Source organism: Dendronephthya gigantea, unplaced genomic scaffold (genome assembly GCF_004324835.1).
Source record: "Dendronephthya gigantea isolate DGI-Jeju-01 unplaced genomic scaffold, DenGig_1.0 000260F, whole genome shotgun sequence".
In the NCBI taxonomy this organism is placed as follows: Eukaryota; Metazoa; Cnidaria; class Anthozoa; order Malacalcyonacea; family Nephtheidae; genus Dendronephthya; species Dendronephthya gigantea.
This window is the reverse complement of record NW_021163270.1, coordinates 195,327-205,583: the sequence shown is the minus strand read 5'-3', so window position 1 is coordinate 205,583 and position 10,257 is coordinate 195,327. Positions and strand designations below refer to the sequence as shown.

At 38.9% G+C, this 10,257-nt stretch overlaps 2 protein-coding genes and 1 pseudogene across 2 annotated transcripts; 1 reads left to right on the top strand and 2 right to left on the bottom strand.

Moving 5' to 3' along the window:
• Positions 1 to 611: 611 nt before the first annotated feature.
• Positions 612 to 1,682, bottom strand: LOC114541013 (annotated as a pseudogene).
• Positions 1,683 to 2,041: 359 nt separating this feature from the next.
• Positions 2,042 to 6,788, bottom strand: LOC114541012 (alpha-aminoadipic semialdehyde dehydrogenase-like). Its single transcript, XM_028561002.1, has 19 exons — positions 6,559 to 6,788; positions 6,095 to 6,148; positions 5,889 to 5,954; positions 5,722 to 5,802; positions 5,520 to 5,643; positions 5,238 to 5,370; positions 5,066 to 5,110; positions 4,879 to 4,956; positions 4,705 to 4,762; positions 4,238 to 4,277; positions 4,081 to 4,122; positions 3,841 to 3,935; positions 3,654 to 3,738; positions 3,434 to 3,540; positions 3,144 to 3,260; positions 2,929 to 3,026; positions 2,656 to 2,729; positions 2,355 to 2,430; positions 2,042 to 2,276 (listed from the first exon to the last, which is right to left on the bottom strand). The coding sequence occupies exons 1-19, from the start codon at positions 6,751 to 6,753 to the stop codon at positions 2,225 to 2,227; spliced, it is 1,620 nt and encodes a 539-aa protein (XP_028416803.1). The 5' UTR covers positions 6,754 to 6,788; the 3' UTR covers positions 2,042 to 2,224.
• Positions 6,789 to 7,134: 346 nt separating this feature from the next.
• LOC114541011 (fructose-1,6-bisphosphatase 1-like) lies at positions 7,135 to 10,052 on the top strand. Its single transcript, XM_028561001.1, has 7 exons — positions 7,135 to 7,222; positions 7,889 to 8,061; positions 8,367 to 8,622; positions 8,741 to 8,881; positions 9,106 to 9,243; positions 9,510 to 9,629; positions 9,739 to 10,052. Exons 2-7 carry the CDS (start codon positions 7,904 to 7,906, stop codon positions 9,916 to 9,918), a joined length of 993 nt encoding a protein of 330 aa, XP_028416802.1. The 5' UTR covers positions 7,135 to 7,222; positions 7,889 to 7,903; the 3' UTR covers positions 9,919 to 10,052.
• Positions 10,053 to 10,257: the final 205 nt, after the last annotated feature.

Here is a 10,257-nt window from a genome sequence, read left to right as displayed (position 1 = left end):
AATGCTCTGATGTACAAGAACTCTTATTTGAACATCAGTAACTTCTAATCTGTTACCAATCTTACACTTGCAATTTTTGCTGTGATTTTCCTCTTTTGATAGATGTGAACAAGTAATTAGTTACAAATGCTCTGATGTACAAGAGCTCTTATTTGAACATCAATGACTAAATCACTCGTTCACATCTATCAAATGAAGAAAAGTGCACGAAAAATCACACACAACATGACCTTAAAAGTGTTGCAAAAAAGTAAACAACATAATCCTGACTTTGTAGTTATTATCTAACACAATACGCTGCCTTTGTTTTGGGCTGATTTTAAATTTACAAAATCAGTTTTGCTTTTAGTTGTATTTTCTCATTAGGATTTAAAATATTTACCACCAAAATGTTGTCATATTTCCTTGAATAAGTGCTTTGGTATTTTTTGAGATGAAAGTTTAATAAATTTCTATATAACCTGCCGTGTTTGAGGTTGGCATTTATTTAAGGAAATATGATATACATTATGATAGACTGACTCAACATTTTGTTGACCCAAGTATTTTGCAACTTATTAAACACAGTTTGAGATAATATGCCTAAATACAGTGATATATACCTGTGACATTATATTGCAGGGGAAATATGGGACAATATTGCCTTAGAAAATTTGACACAAGCCAATTAAATCAGACCCTGCATATTGTGATGCATACAAAGGTGGGTTGTAACAGATGATATTGAAAGGAATATCAGATATTACCCGCTATTCAGGTGGGGTATATGAAGTGATATTCCCCTTGAATGTAACATAAACATGTATATTATCAAACTATATTTACCTTGGAAAAGCATCGCAACACCACGTCCGTTTAGTATCAGGAAATGCAACCCGCATACCAGATGTTAAAGGAGAGTGTAAGATCACGGCCGCACACTCGAACTTCGAGGCTAAATCTATAGTAGGGACTGTACCAATACTCTGGCCATAAAGGACAATATTTTCAGGGCTGAGACCGTATTTTGATCTAGCCGCACCCCAGGCTGCCTCTATATCCGAATACAAATTACTCTCGGAGGCATTGCCACTGCTTTCGCCGTACCCTGAGTAATCGTACGATAAAATATTGCAGTTTATTCTCTGGCCAAGCCCAATGTAAAAGCTCGACATTTGACCCAAATCGACGGCATTGCCGTGGCTAAAAAGCAACGTAAATCGCGCATTTGGCGACGTATTCACATACATACAACAAATGCTATTCCCGTTCTTTGATTTCGTTTTAAATACTTCGATGTTGTCTAGTTCCGACTGGCTAAATTGCCATTCTGCGCGTTCTGTGAGATGAAGTGAAAAATTACCGTCTTCGTGAGTCGTGACAGAATAGGTCGGCTCGGGAGGTAGGAATGCAAGCTTTGCAGCGATCTTCGATGGACATGGCGGGCAACAAAACAGGCAGCAGATCTCCGAGAATGATAAACCATTCATCTGGCAAGCCTTGACGAAATTCCGGTCGTTTTAGATGAAGTTTTCGCCGGTTAATTCATGTTTAAATGGAAAAATTTACACACACTTGAAGAATCGCAATTTTTAACTGCTGACACAAGATTCGGAACCAACCTCCCACGCCATTTGATGACGAGACCGGAAATGACGTCACAAAACGTTAGACGTAATTTATGCAACGCGCGACCGAAAGATACGTGCAAAAGGCTTTGCGCAAGTGACGAACGTTGGGGAATATGTTTGCGCTGCTTGTTGCCAGGTAACGCAAAACTTGGCAAAGCCCAAATTGCCCTAAAAGGTCATTGACAAATAGACCAGTCACAAATTGCCTCAAAAGCCCCTCGATAAAGGCCAGAACCAAAGAACCAAGATAAAAATCAATTAAGTCTAATTAGAGGGAATAATTTTTATAATTGTTCTTTATAATGGTTCCCAAAGACGTCCTTTTTCCGAATTTTTTTTGTTTTGTTATTTTTTGGCAACTTCCGGAAATATTAGCCAAAGTTCTTGAAAGACGCACTTTCAAGCAAAGAAATCACACGGAAGGGATGTTATACCAAGGCTTTAATAAATATTATTGCCGCTACGCTGCATTCTACATATATTCTATTATTGTGTGTGAATTTATCTTAAGAAGTAGCAAGATTAATTCACATTTGTATATCGTGACACTGGTCAAACACAGGCACACACAACAGTTACTCACTGTTCCGGCTTATGACGTAATCAGATGAAGATTAGAACTCAATCCCCTGGGCCAATGGCAGATCATCGCTGTAGTTGATGGTACTAATAAAACACGAGAGATATTTGCAATTTTCCGTAGTGTGGAACTAGGGACTTAGTTCTGAATGTCGTTTAACTTACCAAGTTGATCTCCTCATGTAATGTTTCCAAGCATCGCTCCCAGACTCCCTTCCTCCGCCAGTGTGTTTTTCGCCACCTGAAAAAAATTACCAGAAAATAGTGACGATCTGAGCCTGTGAACTGAAAGGACAATTGGTCTGATTGGTCTTCATTCATGTAAGACCGGATGAAAGGAAAAGTAGAGTTATGCGAATTTTGGAAAGGTCAGTTTCTTTGCCAGTCTTGACAAAAATATAAAAAAGCCTTTTATATAAGTTCCCCGTTGCAAACCCTCATGAACTTTTCATGTTCAACTTCTTACCAAAAGCTCCACCAATTTCGGCGCCATTCGTCGGGATGTTTACGTTAACGATGCCACAATCGGAACCAAACGGCCTAACAACGGAAAGCACGTCAGCAAGTGATGAAATCATGCAACAATAGCAACATTCTTGAACTCGCGTAGCATGCATGACCGAAAAATAGACTATTCTTCGGTCTTCTGTAGGTCGATTTTTTTTTGCACTAATAGCTCCGGTTTCTTCCCACCGGAACGTTGGAAAAGAAGCGGGAAATTGATAGCACAATAGCTCACCCTAGCCAATGGAAGATCTTGCCAATATCTTTAGTAAACACGCTGCTTGTGAGCCCCTGATCTACCTCGTTATTCCACTGGACAGCTTCCTCCAGGTTCTAAATGGAAGAGAAGCATCACGAATTTCTTTACAGAGCCCGTATATAACGTGTTTTCAGAAAACATCAAAGATCTGGTTCAGTTTACATGCCGAAGGGAAGACGTTTTGAACCTACCTTGCATTTGAGGACGTAGAGGATTGGCGCGAAAGTTTCTCGCAGGACTATGTCGGAATCGTGAGCTAAGTCCGTGACAATCGTGGGCTCAACATAGTAACCAGGCCTATCCAACACCTGAAACGAAAACACACAGCATGAATTAGACATGACACAACTCTGTCTTATTCTCAATGTTCGTCACTCTTTCTTTCTCTAAACAACTGCTTGTCAGCCATTATTGTCAGCTATACATTATTATTAGCTATACATTATTGGTATTGCTAAAAAAACGAGAAAAAGAATCTTACATTTCCACCGACTTTTATCTTTCCCCCACTTCCTTTCACGTCTTCCAACGTTGCTTTAAACATATCAACTGTATTTTCCGTATGGACGGGACCACATAAGACGCTTTCTGGAAAACACGAGAAAACATTGGTCAGGAATTATATTGCCTAGGAAATTATGGAAAGATTGACAAAGAAATGTTACTAACGTTAGCATTATCTTTTTCTTAAAACAACTTACGGTCAAGAGGATCTCCAATTTTAACTTGTTTGTAAGCATTGGATATTCTCTCTAGAACCTCGTCGTAAATCTTTTCATGAAGTATCTAAGAAATGTTGCGGTTATTTAACAATTGAAATTGACATGTGATATAAATGCAGATTTAGAGATAGAGGACGATTGTCCACCCTATATAGCTAGTACTTACCAGCCGTCTCGTGGTGGTACACCTCTGACCAGCTGTTCCAATACAAGCGAAAACAACAGCGGGCACAACCAACTCCAGATCAGCATCGTCCATTACTACAGTAAGAAATATCACTTGAAAATAATGCCATCTTGAAAATCAATATTTTAACTTTAAACACGGACAAAGCAAGTATATACAAGCCTTGTTGTTACGATAAAACGTCGACATTTAACGTGGAAAAGTTTACACGTTGTTTACCTATGATCCCGTTGTTTCCACCCAGCTCAAGAAGATCTCTCCCTATTAATACAGATTTCGTATTAGGCCCGTGCAAGAATTGTCTTAAAATTGTCAAGCATGCATTGGCTCAGGGAATGGTTCTATCCAGGAAAATATCGCACATATTTGTACCCACCAAATCTCTTTTTGACTTCAAGACCAACTTGCAGTCCAACCTAGAAATGACAGCAGCGAGGTTTAGATGTGAACCAATGAACCAATCAGATGCGATAACTCTATCTGATTAACCAATCATGAGTGCTTTCAGGGAAAATGATCCAATCAAATGCGATAACTCTATCGGATTAACCAATCACGAGTGCTTTCAAGGAAAATGAACCAATCAAATGCGATAACTCTATCGGATTAACCAATCACAAGTGCTTTCAAGGAAAATGAACCAATCAAATGCGATAACTCTATAAGCTTAACCAATCACGGAATAGTTCGACTGCCGGTATCGGTATCCGAAAGCAATGAAATGCGAACGTTGGGATTCCTGCCTTGGACATAAAGTTCTGACCTCATGCAGTAGTTCTGGATGGGAAAATTTTACCGCAAAACGTAAATACGTTAAACCAAGTCGGAGGGTCGAAAACCTACCGGAGTGCTTCCAGTAAATGACAGAAGATCAAGATTTTTGTCAGCTGCCATCGCTTGGCTTGAAACAAAATGGAAAAAGGTAGAACAGTCAACAAATTCCGATCTTTGAAATGACGATGATTTGACTGGGAGAACGTAGAGTATCATGATCATAAAGATAAAAAAACACCATACCCGATATCCGCACCACCCTGTACCAGAGAGCAGATGGAACCTGGTAGATCGTTTTGGGTGATGACCTTGCTGACGATGCTACAAAAACCGGGAAAATTGTTTAGAGCAAAGTTCTGCTGGTAGAGAAATGTCTGCAGAAGAATTTTAGTTAAAATACAGCGAGTTTAGTTCAAAAGGTTGTTCTTACTTCGTCATGGCGACGCTAACAAGAGGCGTTGTAGGGGCTCCTTTCCTGGAAAACAAACGCAACAGACACAATTTCATTTTGTGTAAAGATTCAGGCAATTATGAACATATGGGACAAAAAGGATAGTTACTTTGGTACCAAATATACAAAGCACACATAATATCAAACTCACCATAGATTGACATTTCCACAGACCAAACTAATAGCGTGGTTCCAGCCACTGACAGCAACTGGGAAATTGAAGGCTGTTATGACCCCAACCAATCCTACAGGATTCCATTGCTCCATCAAAACATGACCAGGACCTAAGAGAATTAAAAACTTCACAACTAAAAACCATGAAAAATATAACAAATGTTTGTTCTAATCATCACTTTTAGCTTTTAAAATGCAAGGTTATAGGAGTTCTTGTGGGTTTAAAATTACCCCTTATTTGAAGTGTGAAAGTACTCACGTTCAGACGGAAAGACACGTCCACCAAACATTCTGGACAAGCCAACTGCATAGTCGCAAACATCTATGTACTCCTGGACTTCTCCCAAACCTTCCACATAGATTTTCCCATTTTCTAAAGAAAGCTAGCAGCAGAAACATATAACCATCAGCATATATTATCATTCAACAAACAATAATCATAGTTTTCAACAGCATCTAACCAGTTTTCCAAGGTTCTCCTTGTGGGCTCGAAGCTCCTCACCAATCTGACGGACAATTTCTCCACGGTGAGGACCTGGGACCTGGTTGAAGAATAGTACAATCAATTTCATCCTCAATTGTTAGACTTCTGTGAAACGATACATCATGCAGTCTAAGAAAATCTTACTGCAGCCCAGGTTTTCCAAGCTTCTTTCGCCAATGATACACTTTCCTTGTAGTCAGAAATACTTCCCTAAAATTGTACACAAATTTATACATCATGCACAGATGAAATTTAGGTAAGGTGATAATCTCTTCATCTGTTTCATAGGATGGCAGGAAAATGGACCATCATTAAGAAATATCCTGGAGTTGTGGTATATTGTTCCAAACCTGTGTGACGCGAGCAATGGGTCTGCCATTGATAGGGGAATAGGATGTCACCACCTGAAAAAGGACAGATATTTTAAAAATAGTTGGAATATCATTCCAAATCGTTTAAAAAAATCCGAAATCGTTCAAAGCATGGTTTAACACCACAAAAAACATGTAACAACCTAAAATTATGTCACATAAATGTTACATAACGCTACCTAACATTGTGCGACAGCATGTAACACCAATTTTATTGTAACACTGTTTAACCCATGCGACGTCTATGTAACACCATGTAACACTACCTACCACCATATGCATGTAATCACTCAGCACTATGGAACAAATGAGTGTCAGAATCAAGCATCCTATTGTATTAATATTTTTGCATTTACTATGACAATTGATGGTTATTTCTAAGGTGCAACAGATTAGACAACCTATACCCTCTCCTCTCGCCCCAGGTACCCCCTTGTACAAACCTCCCCACTGCCTTTCCAAGAACCGTTGTACACTCCGTCATTCTCGGCTTTCAGGCCCAATTCTTTCAACCAAGCAAACTCTGGTTCATTTATCAACAAGTCAGCACCGTTAGAATACGCACACTTGCTTAAAACACCAAGATTTGACCTGGGAAAAGCAAAACATTTGCTGGAAAAAGCTCTTAGCATTGCCATGTTGTTTTGCAGTTCGTGAAAAGAACCTTTTATGTCCTAATTACACGCGTGGTGCGAGATTTGGGGGCGTTTAAAGGGCGCGTGTATGTACGTGCCTGAATACTGACCGGGGGTGGGTGGAATATTAAGAATTTGAAATAGCCTTTGGTTGTTTTTACATAATTTTTGAAGCATTTCTCAAAATTTTTAGACTTGAATCACAGTTATGGTATACCCATTGAGCTTAATTGCGAATAGATTTTAAATATATGAAAAATTTTAGGCACAATTTTAATTCTATCTTACGTACCCTCCTGAAGCAAAACCCATGTGCCCATGAAGAGCACAACCCCGATACTTCATGAATATAAAGATATTGCAAATCGTCCAGAGTCACAGTTGAGCTGCAGGAGAGTTCACGGTGCAAGGTTCGACGTGTCATACAAAGTTGTTTGTGTTTTTTTTACAAAAAAGATATAACATTGTAAAGGTACGATTGGATTTTATACTCTTCCTAAAGGAAATGTTTCGTACATCGAGCGAGCTAGTAGGAATTTTTATATAAAATGTCTAAATATTATACTATTGGTGAATTATATAATTGTTTACAAGTTATGTAACTCTTTAGTAAGCACCAAGTCATAAAATATTGGTGGTAGTTTCCGTGGTAATATTAGATATAAAAACATAATAGGTAACTGTTAAAATCTCTAACCAATGGGTGAAATCATCTTAGTAAAGTGTTGAATCAAGTGCACTTATGGTCGAAATTGCTTGAAATCTTAATGGTCCAGTTAATATGGTACAACCAGTCAACCAGAGACAGCTGTGGATAGCTCTGTGGTGCTGTTCGCTGTTTTTTTGCGACTGTACAGGGTAAAATACCTCATTGAACTGAACATGTTATATACTAACAGTTAGGTGAAACAACTGCTTGCCTTCCAAATAGGTTATGATAGACCAGCCCACTGGGTAAGCCACCATTATCAGTGATCCAATGCCAAAGATAGGAGCATCAAGTCTTTATGGTTATTTGCTATTACTATCTAACCCTTCCCATAACACTTTTTCGTAAATTTGCAGATATTGAAATTGTGTTAAAAATAGGTACGCCATGTGTACATATTAAAGCATTTTTGAAAATTTAAATTCCCAGTATTTCTAAGCAATCATGGTCGACTCAAACTGCATGACCCTGACGAGATTTGTCCTCAATGAACAACGGCAACATCCAGATGCTAGCGGGGACCTTACACGACTCCTTAATGCTCTTATGACAGCCATCAAGGCTGTGTCTACAGCTGTCAGGAAAGCTGGTATAGCAAAATTGTAAGTTAATCTCAACATTATGCAGTGTATAAATTACTTCTGACCACAAAAACAGTCAGTAATTGACAAGGACAGCAAACTGAGGTTGAAGAAGTTCAACCACAGAGAAGTCCACCACCTGATGCATGACCTCAAAGATAGGATTTTAGCAAGAACTTGTGCTGGCTGTGCTCAAACTGGCCCATCACAAATGGTCAATATATGCCCATATCTTCTTCTATGCCCAGACACATCACACTTCATCATTGCTCTCAAAATTGTTTTTGTAAAAGCATGAAATCATCTTCATCGACTTCTCAACATAGGTATGGCATATCTGGGGTCACAAATGTCCAAGGTGAAACACAGCAGAAATTGGACGTCATTGCAAATGAACTGTTTATAAACATGTTGAAGTCATCATTTCAGACATGTTTGCTAGTTTCTGAGGAGAATGACACGGTCATCGAGGTTGAGCTTGACCAACAGGGAAAGTACATTGTCTATTTTGATCCACTTGATGGCTCTTCAAACATTGAGTGCTTGGTCTCAATTGGTTCAATTTTCGGCATTGCAAAAAAGGTATCTGACATGTGATGCATCATCACACATTACTGTTTACAAAACCACACTCAAATATCAAACAAGTTTTAAGAGATTTACAAAAAAACTCACCACACTTTTTTTACCATTTTCCAAGCCATCCGAAGGTCCAATGAAGCAAGCTGATGCATTGATACCAGGTCGTGACTTTGTCGCTGCTGGTTATGCCTTATATGGTAGTGCTACCATGGTTGTTCTTAGTACTGGTAATGGTGTCAATGGATTCACTTTGGATCCGGTAAACCTAACATAAAATAATTAACTATTAGTCAATAGACAACATGAAACTAAAAATTTAACACTCAGAGCTTATGTCAGACACTTGCAAACAAATTGCCCACGGAAAACACAGCTTTATCATCAAAAGCCAAACGTATTTTATTGTCCGAATTTGCTCACCTCAATATTAACAAAACAGCGTGCATTTTGACAAGGATTCCGAGCGTGTGTTGTTTCGTTTAGTCCATCGGTGAGTTTGTGTTGACTGATCAAGATATCAGAATCAAACCGCGAGGAAAGATTTACAGCATCAATGAAGGATATTACAAGTATTTTGATAAAGAAACAAAGGATTATATCGAGTCCGTGAAAAATCCCAAGGTTTGGATATGAAAAATTCTACTGGACCTGTAGGAAGAACAGTTCGTTTAAAGTTATTTTAGGTTTCCTCCTGTAGTAACACTGGATCAATAAGAGATTATCCTTACAGTTTGGCCTCTAGGATCAAGAACAGCTTAGAACTGATAGAGATATCCAGTATAAATAAAGTTAGTTTAGTTTAGGTTTCCTCTTGTAGTAACACTGGATCAATAAGAGATGATCCTTACTGGACCTCTAGGAAGAGTCTGATTTTTCTTGACCTATAGGATGGTAAAGCGCCTTATGGAGCCCGCTACGTCGGCTCTATGGTATCCGACATGCACAGAACTTTGGTTTACGGTGGAATATTTATGTACCCAGCTAACAGCAAGAGTCCCGAGGGAAAGGTAACTATCTCACCCAAAAAAGCAGCACAAAACTACCCAAACATGTCCGCAATATCCTTAACCTTCACGCATTATCCTCACAATATTATCCCCTCTCGTTTTTCCCCAGCTTCGTCTAATGTACGAATGTAATCCAATGGCGTTCATAGTCAGTCAAGCCGGAGGAATGGCCACAAATGGCAAGATCGATATTTTGGACATAGTTCCGAAGGAGATCCACGAACGCGCACCGATTGCTATTGGATCAACAGAGGATGTCAAAGATTACCTGACATTTGTTAAAAAATAACACTCTACTTACGACTTACGAGTATCGATAATGGTACCAAATAGCTGTAAAAATATACGATACACTGCATGCGTCTTGAATTTCTGTAATGGTAGCACGAGCTAGTAGGATTAGGAAAAAAATATCTGAAAATATACAACTTTGTGTGTTGCTATAAGTTTGTGATTTACTTCTATTGTCATTATACCGTCTTTGCCATTTCTTATTTCTTGCCAAAGCCTAACACCTTGCGACAGATGGCCGCACCAATCCCAAATAGAGAAACAACTGCGGGTCCACTGCCCCGTAAAACTTCAAAATCTGAAGCCATTATATTTATGCATGCTGTGTTGACAATAT